This window comes from Budorcas taxicolor, chromosome 11, assembly GCF_023091745.1.
Source record: "Budorcas taxicolor isolate Tak-1 chromosome 11, Takin1.1, whole genome shotgun sequence".
In the NCBI taxonomy this organism is placed as follows: Eukaryota; Metazoa; Chordata; class Mammalia; order Artiodactyla; family Bovidae; genus Budorcas; species Budorcas taxicolor.
The window spans coordinates 74906544-74924028 of NC_068920.1; the positions used below are offsets into that span (position 1 = coordinate 74906544).

The window sequence follows — 17485 nt, forward strand, 5'->3', positions numbered from 1 at the left end:
ATACTTTAAATCTTAACATAGCCATTGCAACCTCTGTTATCTCAAAATGAAGTCATAGTATAGCCATAGTTATTTGGTTTCACTTTTGAATAAGTGTGACACTTCATAGCCCCCTTGGAGCAGGAGCAAAGGAAAATATTTTGTCCTTGATCTGTGCAGACTTTTCCTACTATACTCCAGTAGGCAAATAATCATATTTTGTATATTTAGTATTTAACAGTTTCACCAAAAATTTGAAAAAAGGACTTTCTGTCAGTCAAATAATCTTTCTTTTTTAATTTATTTTTTATTGAAAATAATCGTTTTACAGAATTTTGCCTTTTTCTGTCAAAGCTTTTATTCCTCCTCAGGCCTAACTAGCCGAGTAGTAAGCATAAAACAAAAGACTCAGTTTGAGCATGAGTGAGAACAAAAACAAGAATAGTCAATCAAATAATCTTAATTGCTAATAAGAATGTGACACAAATGACTCTGTGTTGAATGTGAGGTGTTCTTGACATTGAACTTCTCTTTAACAGCATGAAAGTAAGCAGCTTTGATTCTCTTGGCTTTCCAAAGTGTCTTCTGGGGCAAAGTTCATTCAGCTGTTTTAAAAGAACTGAATTCTCTGGTAGAAATCCCCAATTCCTTTTTATCCACAATTAATTGATTTACTTCTTAGAAGGCATCAAACTAATTTTAATTCCTGTAAGTTAGTTCCTCTGATGCTTTGATTGAGAAAGAAATTTCAGTCCAGTCCTCCTACTTTTGTTTTTGTTGGAAAAGCATTTCCTGTGTCTTCTTTTTCCTCTGTCAAACCTACCTACAAAATAAAAAAGACCTGATTTCTTAGCCAAAAAGCAGTTGTTGCAAATATATATATATAATTTAAGTTTCTTTTAGTGATTAAACTTAAAGTGGTTCATCAACCTTTTTTACTTGGTGATGGAGACAATAGTGCCAACACAGGTTTTAGTGTCTCTTCTTAGCCTCACTTGGATTGTCCCCTGGTGATGCGTATCACTTGTGGCGACTCCATATCACAGCAGCACACAGTACCATTATTTGTCCTGTGATGTTTAGTCTGACGTAAAATTTATTATATTTTTATCTAATCTAGAAGTCAAGGTTTTATTTTCAAAGGCTTCTCATACCCCTGTTTTAAGTAGTCCCTTCTCTCCTACTGCTCATTTATGCTTTAGTTAAGACAGAGATTTTATTTTCTACTTCCAATGAAACCTAAAACTATTACTTCCATTTGGAAAGAATTTAAAAATAAAAGGGAATCTAGAATTAAAAACTAAGATTTAAAAAAAGTATGGAAAGCAGTCATCTTACAAAGGTCTTTATCCAGTTTAGTGGTGCATTTCAAAAATTATTTTCATGTTGTCTGTAGACATAAGAAGCAAATAATTCTCCACAGCAATATTTTAAAAAATCTTTCTGCTTTTATTTATTTACTTTAAACTATAATTCTTGGCAAAGGATTTTAGAACTGTGGACTATGATATAACACATTGTTTTAAGGTAAATGTAGAAGTTTTAATCTCTTCTAGTTTTAGAATCTTCCTCTAAGATGCTAATTCTTAATACTTTTGAATCTGGACATTTCAGCATATGGTGTCCTTATTACTTCTTCAATGTGACTCTGCTTTTTAAATATTTATTTCAATAGTGTGATAGTTGTGACTTCAGAATTAGGAGTGCAGGGGATTGAAATGGTCTTTCCCAATGTTCAGCCAAGAAAATAGCTATTTTAAGCTGTTTTCATTTTATGTATTATAAGAGAATGTAATTCTGATATTTTGTAGCCTTACAAATATTTAGCTTAATTTGGGTAGTAGTATTTGCAGAGGCAGTCAAATATAACTGAATGATGAGTTTTGGGGGTTATTTTTTTTGTTTGCACAAGAAAGATTTGCCCATTTTGCTCACATCCTAGTGTAGACTATATGTCACATAGCCAAAATTTGCTTAATTTCTTAGCTGTTTAGTTGGAATTCACAGCATAGTGGAAAATGTTTGCAGATAATTCTTGCAATAGTAGAAACTTCAGTTGATTCCTCGTATTTCTTCAGGGCAGTGATCACAACCAGATTCAACGTATGCACAAAGCAGCGGATACCATGGTAGCGGCCGTCGCTGATTGCTTTTACCATGTTGGATCCATTGTCAGTCTCAGAGACCTACTTCCAGCTAGGTGCCTTGAACTCAAATAGCTTTTCACACAGACTTCAGGATGTGAGCTAAGGTATGGCCTTTTTTCATGAGCTGGGCCTACATATGGGTTGACAGTAACCTGCAACTTTTATAGAAAAGAAACTACTGTCTGTAGTTTAATGTCAGACAATGACTAGTTGTAGTCATCGTTAGGCAGGTAGTTTGTGTTCCTCATATATTCACCTTTTGAAGTTTATTCTTTTTCTCCTGTATGTTTTTGTCGAAAAGACTATCCATATAAAAAAAATTTCATTAGATCCTACAGTAAAGGTCTAATTATGTCTGCTTTATGATTCAGCCTTTATCTCCATGATGTATATGATTATTTCTTTCATGCATTTGGTGTAAAAAATATTACTTTTAAGACTTCAGTGGTCTTTTGCACTATTTTTAAAATATTGTCCAAATTTTCATCCTATTTGTACTATTTTAAAAACAGAGATTTTTCCTACTAATCATCTTTTAAATACTAGAGTTAGGTAGTTGGTATTCATGAAGAGGGCTTGAAATTTAGAATCAGTTTTCCAAGGGTAACTTGCTCTAAATTGCATTGATGCAGTTTACTCTCCATGCCAGAGGTTCTTGTTTCTTCAAGGAGAAAGTACCTTAATTCTGGGAAAATGAGCTTCACTCCTGTAATCTTCCTTCTCTGCTTGTCAAGATGCATTTCTTTAAGTGAAATCTTTATTGAGAGTCTAATGGATGGACTGACTGATGATAGGTTTAGGAAACCATCTTTATTTTATTATAGCTATAACCACAACTCTTACGTTTTCTGTAACTACTTACTACTGTTTTCATATTGTTCAGTGGCCCTTCTACTTACGAATTTTTTAGGCCCCAGGAAGAGAATCATTTACAGTTGAAGAGAAAAAAAGTCTGTATAAATTCAGAGGGGGTCCTGTCAATCAGCTTATGTGCTTTTCTTGACTCTCGGTGTTTCACACAGATTGTGAACAGCTATTGATAAATGCAGAAGTTGAGAAACTGTTTGAGCTTGTCTACCAGAATCATTTTATTTAAAAAAATTTTTGGACTCATTATTAATCTCTAGTTCCAGCTTCACTTCATAGCTGTAAGATGCAGTATCTTATTTAACTCTAGCAGTAAAATGTCTATTTCACTCTTAAAACATGCATTCACTGTATTCTCCTTATGTGTGTGTGTGTATATATATATATGCACTAACATATATGATCATATACACGTTTACACACAGAAGTTGATGACGAAAACAATATATAATATATACAAGTCTACCAAGTGGTTTCTGAGTAGCAAAGGAGAGTTAGTTGACCATGTGTTCTCTGTGACTCCTATACATCAGGGAGGACAGGAAGAGAGCACAGCAGAAAAGGCAATAAACCGGTGGCACATTGTGGTTCTTAAGCCGAATCATCTTGCCAGGTGAGATAGTATATACCTTGTGGTTAAAAGTAGCTGTGGATACTAGTTTTTTCACACAGTGTGGAGATCAGTTCCGAACTCATACATGACACTAAACCCATTTACCTTTGTTATCCACCTCAGTGGCTCCTCTTAATTTACATCTTATTGTCTGCCTAGAGTTAAGCACAGAATTGCTTCTGAACAGATTTTTGTCTGTGTGATAAAGAACAGTTCATTTGGACATAGATTGTTTAATATTATTTTGTTAAGGACTCTTCTACCTTCTGTTAATCTTTTTTGAAGTTCTTTAAGGCTCCATGCTCACTTTGTTAAATGTTATTTTAATACAATAGCCACATCCTTTTGTTAGTAGGTGTACAACCTATAAAAATAAGTGATACATAGTCTAGATCATACCTTAGCATAAATATTTTAAATACATTTATTTATATGTGATTATAGTTTGTTTTATTTAAGTAATTAACAAAGATGTAGTTTTAGTATCTAAGTAGTGGTGTAATGATGATTTGAATAAAATATTCTGACAGTTGAAAGAAAAAGGAAATTGATTTAGTTGCTGTTTTTAGTGAACCTTGTTAATAAAATACTACAGCATTCTTCTAGAAAATTTAAGTTGAGTATATATTAGACCCTGAATAGGAAGCAACAGAAGGATATCTTTTAAATGATTATGCTCTAAAACTTAGTGTTTAAAGAAAGATTCAGTGTATAGGAGCACATATGAATTGAGTTACTTAGTAGTGAACCTACACTTTATTCTGGAATATTTCTCCCCCCATCTTGGAAATTAATATACTCTTAAGTGAAATACAAATATTAAAATGAAAAATTACCTATGGATCTTTGGTTCCCAGGTCTTAGAAGACAGGGGATCTGTTACTTTTAGATACAGAAGTGATATCTCTACTTCTAGGTATATAGTTTCAGTAAATGTGTTTGTAAAGATATTAATTAAAGGACATAACTGGTGATGGGGTCTTTTATAGTATGATATCTCTACAGTGTTTAACTTGTGTCTGTGTTTGCATATGAAGAGACAATCTACCCGAAACTTCAGTTATTGTGCTAGGCATCATCCTATGACTTAAAAATGAATCTAATTTGAACCACTCCTGGTATATACCATGTGTGTGTCAAATGAAATGCACAATATCTTATTGATTTTTAACCACTGTTACTTATGGAAGTATTTATTTTTCAAGACTAAAATCTTAATTTTCCTTGCATTTCTTTCCATATTAAAAACACTTTTTCAGATCTAAAAGGGAAAATGTTAAAACAGGAGTAAAACCAGATGCATCTGATCAAGAGCCGGAAGGCCTTACTCTTTTGGTGCCAGACATTCAGAAGACTGCTGAGATCGTTTATGCAGCCACTACCAGTTTGCGGCAAGCAAATCAAGGTACAGCACTAGTCCCTTTCCACTCCATTTCTTTAGATACAAAGATTTACCTAAAGATTCTGCCGTGTCAGGTTTTCAAGCTAATTATGAATAGTCTCTAATTTTAAAATACTAATCTCTGCTGCATATGGTATCTAAGGCTGGTAGTAGGCTGAAACATGAAATATAAATTTCTCTTTTCTTCCCATTGAAAGTTATGAAATTGAAAAATGCAGTTGTACTAGATACCAAACAGTACATTAAATTAAATTGGCATTTTCACATATTAACAATGGAAGATATAAGTGATTCTACATCATCTATTGCTTCATTTCTGTGACTTTTGCCTGAATGGATAAACTCCTTTTAGCATTTTAAGAATTTAAGCTTTCAAGTTGATAATAAGATTTTTAGCCTTATTAGTTATTCTTATGAAATAGAAAGAAATTGTTTAATTTTAAAATGGGATAATAGGATGATAATTATGAACAGTTTGGTAATTTTTGACATTCAAAATTTGATCTCTAGAAGTATATGGTGTTTTTTGTTCTACTCTTCAAAATGTATACTTATTTAATTTATCTTGAAATATTAAATAACAGAAAAAAAACTAGGTGAATATTCAAAGAAGGTGGCTATGAAACCCAAACCTTTATCAGTATTGAAATCACTTGAAGAGAAATATGTGGCTGTCATGAAGAAATTACAGTTTGGTAAGTTGAAATCATACTCTTCATTTTTCTGATCTCAATTCATGGTTTGTGCTATTGAAATATGTTCTAGTAAAATTAGAATTTCAAACTTGCTTTTACCATGAATTATTCATATATTCTATGTATGTATCTATGCACATATATTGTTATTGTTATTGGTTAGTCACTAAGTCATGTCCAACTCTTTCATGACCCCATGGACTGTAGCCTGCCAGGTTCCTCTGTCCATGGGATTTTCCAGGCAAGAACACCTGCAAACATTTTTATCATCTTTCTGTCTCTGATTTTATAGCTGTACTTACAGTGATGTTTGGGAATCATGATTCACTAGAAACCTAGGGAAAAGAAACAAAGCCAAATGTCTAACAAACAGGCAGAAAGTGGTTTTCTTTCTTTACCTCTCTGTTTCTCTATATCCTTCCCTGAAGGAAGCCAAAACTTGGGACTTGGAACTAAGTCTGTGACTCTTAAACTTTTTAGAATTCCTGGGGATTTACTTTTAGAAAAGGTAGTTAAGCATAGTTCTCTTGTAGCCTTTCCCATTACAAAACTCTTGGCAGGTAAGGACTGATGAAAAGATCACTTAAGTACCCTTCATAACATGCTGGTCTATAAACAAACACTAGACTTCCAAGTTTTAATAACCACTTTTAACTGCTGTTATATGTCCCTCTTTATTCTTCTTGAGAACCAGCCCAAAGGACTTTGACTATATTAAAAAGAACAGTAAAGGAGGAGTTCCTCCACAAAATGTAGATTTATGTCATACTGTCAGAGTCACAGGGCATGAGCTTTGATTAATGTTAGTCAGCTAGGAGGCTTCTCTCATATCTCTTAAAATCATAAACTCTACCATTTGGATATGACTTTAAGTCTAAATATAAATATATGATGTAAAAATTTCCTCCAGGCATAGCAATAGGCCATATATGTATCTGGTGAATTGCTGTTTATAAAACTCAAAGGAAATTTTTCCCTGTATTCTGTGAAAAGCAGTTGAGTTGGGCAAATGAATAGCTCTGGTTTACACATTTACTAATTGAAACTATTCAGAAGTCTTGCTGAGACATAGTATATTTGTAGTACACAGACCATAACACTTAGGCCTTCTCCTTGTTTGTAAATTATAAGCTTCTTGAAGGCAGATATATTTTCCTATTTATTATTTACCCCAAAGAACCAAGCCTACGACCTTGCACTTAGTAAGTTCTTGGTAAAATTTATTGCATTAATGATGATTAAAATGTAGTTGTAATGTTTTTCTAGATATTTAAAATTGTATGTAGACAAGATCAAAAGTTGCCATTGTTTCTTTGTATTTGCCCTAGTATTAGTCAGTCAGTTCAGTCACTCAGTCGTGTCCGACTCTGCAACCCCATGAATTGCAGCACGCCAGGCCTCCCTGTCCATCACTAACTCCTGGAGTTCACTCAAACTCACATCCATCGAGTCAGTGATGGATGCCATCCACCCATCTCATCCTCTGTCATCCCCTTCTCCTCCTACCCCCAATCCCTCCCAGCACCAGAGTCTTTTCCAATGAGTCAACTCTTGCCATGAGGTGGACAAAGTACTGGAGTTTCAGCTTTAGCATCATTCCTTCCAAAGAACACCCAAGACTGATCTCCTTCAGAATGGACTGGTTGGGTCTCCTTGCAGTCCAAGGGACTCTCAAGAGGCTTCTCCAACACCACAGTTCAAAAGCATCAATTCTTCGGCACTCAGCTTTCTTCACAGTCCAACTCTCACATCCATACATGACCATAGGAAAAACCATAGCCTTGACTAGATGGGCCTTTGTTGGTGAAGTAATGTCTCTGCTTTTGAATATGCTATCTAGGTTGGTCATAACTTTCCTTCCAAGGAGTAAGCGTCTTTTAATTTCATGGCTACAGTCACCATCTGTAGTGATTTTGGAGCCCCAAAAAATAAAGTCTGACACTGTTTCCCCTGTTTCCCCATCTATTTCCCATGAAGTGATGGGACCAGATGCCATGATCTTTGTTTTCTGAATGTTGAGCTGTAAGCCAACTTTTTCTCTCTCCTCTTTCACTTTCATCAAGAAGCTTTTTAGTTCCTCTTCACTTTCTGCCATAAGGGTGGTGTCATCTGCATATCTGAGGTTATTGATATTCCTCCCGGCAATTTAATTTAGTGTTATAAGTTATGTAAGTATGTTTGTTTTAGTCCTTTGGTGAATTAGGGTTAATCTGAATTAGAGATAATTTTTTCTTTCTGGTCTATATGGATTTAGCTTATAAGTAAAAAATAACTTTATGTCCTTCCAAATCTGCCTAAATATATTGTAAAGAATTAGCCCATTATTTATATTCTGTCAGAGTATTTAGGAGGTTTTCCTAATAATCCTCTTTTATCCTGTTAATTTAATTTCAAAAGTAATATAGAAGTAAACTGCAGTTTGCCACTTCTGTTTTCTGATTCCAAATCAGTGCAGATATATAAAGTTTTATTCTCTTTTTGAAATGAAATATAATGAAATACTTTTCAGTATTTCATAGTTTGAATTATTTTGGCAAAAAAATATTCATTTTAAGAATAAATTTACTACATATCATTTAAATACTTAATATAATATAATCTATCTACATGTCCAAACTGTAAGTTAAAAACCATTTCTGCCTTTGCTTCCTTAATATATTCTATCCATCTAGCAGCATTAACACACATATGTAGGTATTACATAAACACTGATAAGTTTGCCCTTCTTCCACGTTGCAGTCTCTCCATTTTGGGTGAAGAAGGGTTAGTGATTTGTTTATTTGTGATTTTTGTTATTATAACAGCTATCCTCCATTCTGGTTCTCTTTTTTTTTTTCAGTGTTTTTTTTTTTTTCCTTTTTCTTATTTTAGATACATTTGAGATGGTTTCTGAAGATGAAGATGGGAAGTTGGGTTTTAAGGTAAACTACCACTACATGTCCCAGGTGAAGAATGCAAACGATGCCAACAGTGCTGCCAGAGCCCGCCGCCTTGCGCAGGAAGCCGTGACACTGTCAACCTCGCTGCCTCTGTCATCGTCCTCCAGTGTCTTTGTGCGCTGTGATGAGGAGCGACTTGACATCATGAAGGTAGAGAAAACAACTGCTTTCTTATTTCTCTGACTAATCCACTTACTTAATCCACTTACTTTTACTTATATAAAATACCACTAGAAATAGCATGAAGTTTTAATACATTTAATAAAACTTCTGTTGACTGTTTTGCATATCAATGAAGGAAGTCTTTATCTAATGTTAGTTCAGAGTATGTGAATGAGAGTACCAAGTACTGTTCAAAAAAAAGATCTAGAAATACCTACCCTAAACAAAGGCTGTATATAGCCTGTCATAGTTTTAGAGCATATTATCAAAGGATTTAATGCTGATCAGTAGAAAAAAAAGTCACAGGATTTCTTCCTTATAATCCAAAATATTTCTCTCAGGTTTTATACTATCAGTCTTCAGAGTTTTTTTTCCTCTAGGTAATATAATGTATTTATAGATTCATGTGATCTATGATGTAAGTAGTGGTAGTACAATAATAAATAAAACCTGCAGCTTTATGTTTTAACACTGCGGTGATCTGGCCTCAAATTCCAAGAGATGCTGCAGCAAGTAACTTTCAAAGCTTTGATCCCTGGGGTGGGAGGAACCCCACAGTTCCTTACATCATTTAACTAATGGGTTAAATAGTCAGTCTTCCTTAGATACACAGCTGAAACTATTGATCCATTGATTTGAAGAAACTTTTGTTTGCTTGCTCTTATGTTTTGCTCTTTTGGATAATTTCTCAGTAGAAATCTCACAGACCTTGCTTATTGACCACACATTCCCTTGTTACAAACAGTAGAGCCAATTATTAGATGATTGCCTAGGGAAGTATTTTATCTCTAAGTGGCCCACATAAATTCAGACTGTGACTTTATTATTATGCTGCACCTAACATAAAGAATCCCAAGTTGAATCCACGAAACATAAATCTGAGTTGAAACCGATGAGACTGTAGTACCACTTGCCTCCACGCATAGCTCTTCAGGACCCAAGGCTTTGCTGCTTGTGTCTTGTACACTAAATATCTATTGATTCAAATATAATTCATTGAATAATTCTGATAGTCACTATTGGATTTTTTGGGCTACCAATAACCCTAAGGGAAGGCTTCGCAGGGGGCACAGTGGTCAAGAATCTGTGTGTCAGTGCAGGAGATGTGGATTCGGTCCCTGGATCGGGCAGATCCCCTGGAGAAGGAAATGGCAGCCCACTCCGTATTCTTCCCTGGAAAATCCCATGGACAGGGGAACCTGGCAGCCCATGGGGTTGCAAAGAGTTGGACATGACTGAGCGCACGTGTGTGCATACACACACACACAGCCCTAAGTGACACACCTGCTCTTCTCTCAGAACCTTTTGGTCATTAGTTGTTACATGAGAATTTTATTTGTGTTACCTATTTGTCTCATTATCCCAGAAGATAATATTTAAAAGTAAGTTATTTCTTAAAACATGTAACTTGACGATTTGAAACAGAAAGTTACTCTCATACCTTTGAGATAATAATGATGTATTAGAGTCTCAAATTGTTGACAGTACTGCAGAGATCATGAGGGAAAGCTCTTAGAAAAAAACGTAACCTAATATTTTAAAAGGTATTTGCTGTTGGGTAAGCTTTCCTGTTGGCAGTTGAGCATTTCTCTTTTAAAAGCCCATTTTCACCAAAACAAAATCACTTTAAATCGTAATTTAAAACCGTTTCCTGTTCCTGTGTATGTTTTTAACTTTTACTTTATTTTTAGCACATTTTGATTGAGATGTATATAGGATGTGAGAAGATTATTATTTTGAGTTGTTTTTTTCAATAACGGTGTTTAAAAATAGTAACTGGGCTTTTGTATTTGTATGTGCATACTAGGTCCTGATAACTGGTCCTGCGGACACTCCTTATGCAAATGGCTGCTTTGAGTTTGATGTATATTTTCCTCAAGATTATCCCAGTTCACCCCCTCTTGTGAATCTAGAGACGACTGGTGGTCATAGTGTGCGATTCAATCCAAACCTTTATAATGATGGCAAGGTAATGTAATTGAAGTCCTTTGTTTTTAATGCCAAGGTATTGTAACCCAAAGGTTCTTTGTAACTTGAACTGAAATTGTTTTCAAAATACATGAGTTTCTTCATGTTTCTGTTCCCTATTATCAAAAATCAGCCTCAGGATTGAGAGAGGAAGAACCTGACAGGGCAGAAACACAGTGGTGTTACAAACCACTTACAGTTTTAAGAAGTTATTGTGAAGGACTAACTTACTCAACACATTCCTTGGTCAGTTGACTGCTCTCTCCACTCAGAAAATAGTAGCGCTGGATGTCTGTCTTTGCCACTCACCTTTCTTTACTTTCTGTATCGTTAGTTCCAGTTACCTTTTCACAAGTGCCTGAAGATACTATTCATGTTTTCTGATATATACTATTAAGTCTGATTTGTGTTAAAATTTTTATATGTTCTTATAAATAGAAAGATTGATTCCTATCCTTGCCCCCCCATAATGCATAATAAAAATATAAATGAGATATAATAAAAATCATTTCATATGACAACCTTAAAAATGAGATTTAAAAGAATAATCACTTTCAAAGTAACTTTGGTTTGATGAAATTTCGGTAGTAAATTCTGTAGTAAATTCTAATGCTATTTCATCTACTTTTAATTCAAAGTAGATGAAATAGCAATGTTGACTTTATTCAAGGGAGAGATTGGAACTTAATAGAGTTTAAGTGGAAATGTTAAGAATTATTTAAGAAATTATTAATACTTGCTTAAGAATTACTGGTATAGGTAACAGGTTAAGGACTTAAGATTCCAGGTGGCGTGATATGTCTGATGGTGCTTTAAATGATAATTCACAAAGCTGTTCATATGCACATCCTTTAAAATTATTAGTGAATTTACTAAACGAATTAATGTATTTTGCATTGTTGTTCTCACAGAGCATTGAAAGAATAGCAAGGAGATGGATTTCTGCCTTTTTAAAGACTGCCTCTATTCCAAATTTGTTGCCCATTACACAAAATAGTTAGTTTACAAGTGCAGATAACATGTCCCAGGTTCTCTTTCTCCTTGGGTAAATGTTGTCCTGTGTTTGGCAGATGCTTTGAGTTCGTTCTTGCTCTATGAGTGAACAAGTAACTAGTGTCTTCAAATTTGTTCTGAGGCACTCTGGGGATCCTCAAGATCATTCCAAGGCATCTGCAGGGTCCTCCCTTTTCCTACTTCATGCTTGTGTGAGGCTGGATTTTAGTCATGCATTTCAAACGAAACAATATATTACAGCAAATGGAATGTAGAGGCAGATATAAAATCAATATCTTTTCTATTAAGCTATATCCCATTTCAAAATTTTTAAAGAGATTTTCTTAAATGTAAAATACTTTTCCTCACCAAGAATTTTGTTGTTAATGATGTTGTTTGGAAAAGAGTCTTCATTAAAAAAATATGTTCCTTTTATTAATCTATGATAGCTGCTAATTCATTTTTCATTAATGAAGAAATTGTAATGCCACATAAATTTGGATCACATCTGAAGATACAAATTTGTTTTAACAGACCTAACCTTAGGATTTTGTTTGGGGCCATAAAACTCAGATACTTGGACATAATAACATTTCAATTTTATTCCTAGTTCTGGGTGTTTACTTTTAAAAAGCACTCCTTTCAATTCTGTTTGTCCCTTTCCCCCCTTCTTTCTCAGGTTTGTTTAAGCATCTTAAATACATGGCATGGAAGACCAGAAGAGAAGTGGAATCCCCAGACCTCAAGCTTTTTGCAAGTAAACAAATTTCTTTTATAGTTTCACTTAGAAAATAAAGAACCATCCATGTTTAAGAACATTTTTTTTTAGTGACCAAGAATAAACATAGTAAACCATAAAAATAAAAATGGAGATTGATAGAAAGTACATATGAAATAGCTTATAGGTAAGCAATTAGTACACTGGAATTATATCTCATTTGGAGTTGAGATTCTTAAGTTAGGACATTAAAAATTTCTTTTTGTCAAAATTCCCTGGTTAAAAAAATCCCTGACCTGCCCTAAAGTACCCTCAGTTGCAACAGGATCAGATAAGTCAGATTAGCATCTCCCATCTCTGGCCAGTCCCTACTGGCTCAAACTCAGGTGAGTAGAATTTAGTAACTGCTAGTATTACATATCTCTCCACCCATGATATGATTCTTCTGTAATCTAGTTAATAATGGGACTCATCTGAGATTTAGAAGTACTGTCCAGGAATTCATAAATCTTGAGATTTACCATTCTTATTTTGCAGAGCACTTAACACATGTATTTCATAGGCTTGAAATTTTTTAGGTTAATTTTCACAAGCCATTGGACTACATAAAATAAAATGTTCTATATTAATACTATCCCATCAAACCTTTTTTGGCCAGTGCTTTATCTTACTAGTTCAGAATTCCAACAAAGAGACAGACGTATTAATGATAGGAATTAACTATGTTGCTTGATTCTTAAGGTAACAGAAACAAATTGCTGTTGCTGCATAATAGTTTAAACTCCACATTTACAGTTTAGTGTTTATTTTAAGAAAGACAACCATAAATTATCCCTAGGTAAGCCTATTAAAGTTGACCTACCTTGAAAGGAGATTCTTTTCCTAATTCTTATTTTGTATTTGATAAAAGAGATAGGAAAGATCATTCTTTAGGATGTGACTCTTTCAGATTTTCTGAAAAGACCTTGCAGCATTCCCATGAATTAAAGAAATAGTACTGTAATACAAGTTTTTTTCCTTTTGCTAATTCGGAAATCCAAGAAAAAAAGATTACATGATTCATTCAAAGTATCTAAAGTTATTAGAATATTTCTCCAAGTACCTGCTTCTTCATTTTAGAAATGATTATTTAGGGGGAGGTATAAATTAGGAGTTTTGGATTAGCAGCTACAAACTACTATATATAAAATAGCTAAGCAACAGGTTCCCACTGTATAGTGCAAGGATATGTATTCATTATCTTGTAGTAATCTATAATGGAAAAGAATGAAAATAATATATATATATATTCACTTTTGCTGTATAGCAGAAACTAATGCAACATAGTAAATCAATAGAACTTCAATTAAAAAAGATAAAAAAGTGTTCAAATGTTCAAAAAGTTTAAAATATTTTTCTACATGTATGTTACTCTTTCAATAGAAGCTGTTTTTGTGATGAGTTCTACTCTGAAAGGAAACTAAGAGATAGCCCATTTTTAATGAAGTAAATTAGACTTATACCTGAGAATTGGAATCAATTTTTGAATTTTTTGTTGAGTGTATGTAGTTTCAAAAATACATTTACAATTAATCTTCAGGTTTTTTTAGTCTAAAATTGTATTTGCTGGGACTTCCCTGGAGTCCAGTGGTTAACATTATGGTTGCAGTGCTGGGAGCACAGCTTCAATCCCTGACTGGGGGACTACAGTCACATAGGCCATGGGACATGGCCCAAAAGAAAAGAAAAAAATTGTTTTTCCTTTTAACTTTCTTATTTCCTGTATGTCAAACATATACCAAAAATCCTGGGAGATAACAAAGCTTACTCGGAAGCATTTAAATTTTACGGCTTTGGAAACTTGCTACCCTCACATAAATTACTGTCTCCTCTGTGTTTTCCCTTTAGGGCTTTTTGTCATATACATAGTTCACATAGTTATAATTAACATAGTAGATAATTATTTGTGTACCTCTGTGTTCACTTAACATTAGAGCATATGCATCTTTCTAGCTTATATTTTTATAATTTCTAATTGCTATGTAATAATCTTTTGCATTCTTATATAATTGAACTGTTTCTCCATTCTTTACTAACTTTCACTTTCATTATTTCGCTTTTACGGATAATACCATTATTATATCACCCTACCTATACTTTAGATGGCTTACTAAATGTTGATTTCCAGATCTGTGACAAAATTGACTTGAGCAAGAGCAAGAGAGGCTATACATTTTTTGTGGCAAGAATGAATAGCCTTGTCTTCTCCAGAACTTAGGGGAAACTTTCAGTCTTTCGCCAATGAGTGTGTTCATAGCTGTGGGTTTTTCATAAATATCCTTCATCATGTTGAGGACATTCCCTTCTGCTCCTATTTCCTTGAGCATTTTTATCATGAACAGATGCTGGATTTTGTCAAATGCTTTTTGTATCTGTTGAAATGATTGTGTTATTTTTATTTTTTATTCTATTAAATGTATTATTATTTAATGAATCAATCTTGCTTTCCTGGGATAAAGCTTAGTTAGTTGGTCATGATGTGTGATCCTTTTTGTATGTTCAGTTCAGTTCAGTCACTCAGTCGTGTCTGACTGTTTGCGACCCCATGAATTGCAGCACGCCAGGCCTCCCTGTCCATCACCAACTCCCAGAGTCTACCCAAACCCATGTCCATTGAGTCGGTGATGCAATCCCGCCATCTTATCCTCTGTCATCCCCTTCTCCTCCTGCCCTCAATCTTTCCCAGCATCAGGGTCTTTTCAAATGAATCAGCTCTTTGCATCAGGTGGCCAAAGTATTGGAGTTTCAGCTTCAACATGAGGCCTTCCAATGAACACCCAGGACTGATGTCCTTTAGGATGGACTGGTTGGATCTCCTTGCAGTTAAAGGGACTCTCAAGAGTCTTCTCCAAGGCCACAGTTCAAAAGCATCAGTTCTTTGGCATGCAGCTTTTTTAATAGTCCAAATCTCACATCCATACATGACTACTGGGAAAACCATAGCCTTGACTAGACGGACCTTTGCTGACAAAGTAATGTCTCTGCTTTTTTAATATGCTGTCTAGGTTGGTCATAACTTTCCTTCCAAGGTGTCTTTTAATTTTGTATGTAATTGGATTCAATTCACTATTTTTTTTTCCCCCTTTTCTTTCTGTCTGTGTCAGGTAGCTTGTGGGATCTTAGATTCCCACCAGGTATTGAACCTCAACCCAGGCATTGAAGGCGCTGGTCCTAAGCACTGAACTGCCAGGGAAAGTCCCAGTTTGCTAGCATTTTGCTTGAGGATTTTTTGAACCCATATTTCTAAGAAACATTGGTTTGTAGTGTTTCTTTTGTGTGTGATACTGCTTTATAAACAAGAAACAAATGCTTCTAGGCAGGAATGCATTGCCCCTGTTCTTTGTTAGAAACTTTCTTCAGAGGCAGGCTACAGAGCCTTAGGAAAAAGTAATTTTTTTTAATTTAGATTTTGGGACCCACAATTACTGTTCTACTCTTTTGTTTGTACCCATAAAAGTACTTTTGCCAGATTAAAAATCGTCCACAAAAACTTCTGAAGATTATATGCAATTTAAAAGATTTCCAAAATATTTGAAACAGTGACAAACATTATTAGAATTGCTTAGTCTCTTTGTAATGAGACTCTCAAAAGAATATTTGTTTGTGTAAAAATAAAAAATTTTGTAGTGTTATGTCATAGGTCTCATACCCAGCAGTAACCTAGTAATAGGTTACTTGATTATTTGCATAATTTAAGGTCAGAAGTCATATTGTTCATTAGAACTATCATCAAGAATTACTACATTTTGTCAATAACACCAAATTTTACAGTTGTTTATGTGACTGGTTTTTAATGTTGCTATAATATACCTAACATATATATTAATGTCTTATAAATAGCTTGTTACAGTTGGATTTTAATAAAGATGTCGTGCAAGGGTAAACATACTTAATGTCACATAATCAACCATTCATAAACCTGTGTATAATATAATAATGTATAAATCCTAACATTTTTCTTAAAAGTTCTAGAAATCACCTGCTGATTATAGTCCTACCCAGTAGCAGCATAATTTTCTGTAGAGGAGGGTACTTGCTATCTTGAAAAGCTAAAGCATTTTAACTAAGACTTGTTTCTTTCCATTATCCTAAACATGTTATTTCATATAATATAGTTTCCTGTTACAGATTAATATTTTGGATTGTATAGTCTGTACTTTGCTGTGTTTGAAATATCTATAATAAATTTTTTTAAGTTAACAGACTAAGTCAAAGAATTAAATCTTCTGACATGGTATAGTTTGAAAATAAAATCATTGATAGAAGTCAAGATTGCTGACTGGTTGATGGCCTTAATAGCAGATGCTACAGCAAGGTTAAAATTTTTGCTTGACACAGTTAATGCAAGGAAGCTCTTATATGATTCTTGATTTAGTCAGCCTCTGAGTAAATTATAATGAGAACATCTTGCTATTTTGTGGATACTAACATAAAGCTAAAGAGGAGAGGGACAGTAAATTCAGCCTATGAATAAAAGGTTTTTTTTTTACTCTTTATGAAAATATCAGAGGACTGACCAAAAATCAGTGAACTTACACTATGGAATGAAAATATATTGTTTATTATTAGGTTAACTTTAGTATAATTTATGTACATAATATGATATCTAGTAGATGTTTTTCTGCTAATTAATGACTCATTCTAAGAAAGCGCTTGACCAGATGTGGCTATGATGAATATTGGGGTTTTTTGGTTTGCTTGTTTTTTGGTTTAATCCAGGAAGCTCTTAAGTTTTGTTGATCAAAATGGAGCTCATGCTGACTCCTTTTTGTGTACCCATAAGTTAAAATATATTGTTTTTAGAGTAAGAGTGATTTTGTTTTGTGTTTTGCTGTCTTCTGGATGCATGGTGTCATTTTTATTCCAAGAAAGAATAGCTATTGTGTATCAATTACACTTACTTATGAGTCCTGCTGTTTTACACCCCTTGACACCTTCTTTAGTTCTCACAGTTGCAGGTATG

The 17485-nt window shown here is 34.0% G+C and overlaps 1 protein-coding gene across 1 annotated transcript in view; it reads left to right on the top strand.

The window, feature by feature from the left end:
- The window catches only part of BIRC6 (baculoviral IAP repeat containing 6), a 209564-nt gene that overhangs the window by 180780 nt on the left and 11299 nt on the right, over window positions 1–17485 (top strand). Inside the window, exons 67-71 of the mRNA XM_052649517.1 lie at window positions 4866–5011; window positions 5593–5703; window positions 8575–8792; window positions 10612–10773; window positions 12445–12522. Of these exons, the coding sequence (XP_052505477.1) occupies window positions 4866–5011; window positions 5593–5703; window positions 8575–8792; window positions 10612–10773; window positions 12445–12522 (715 nt within the window). The remainder of the gene's footprint in view (window positions 1–4865; window positions 5012–5592; window positions 5704–8574; window positions 8793–10611; window positions 10774–12444; window positions 12523–17485) is intronic.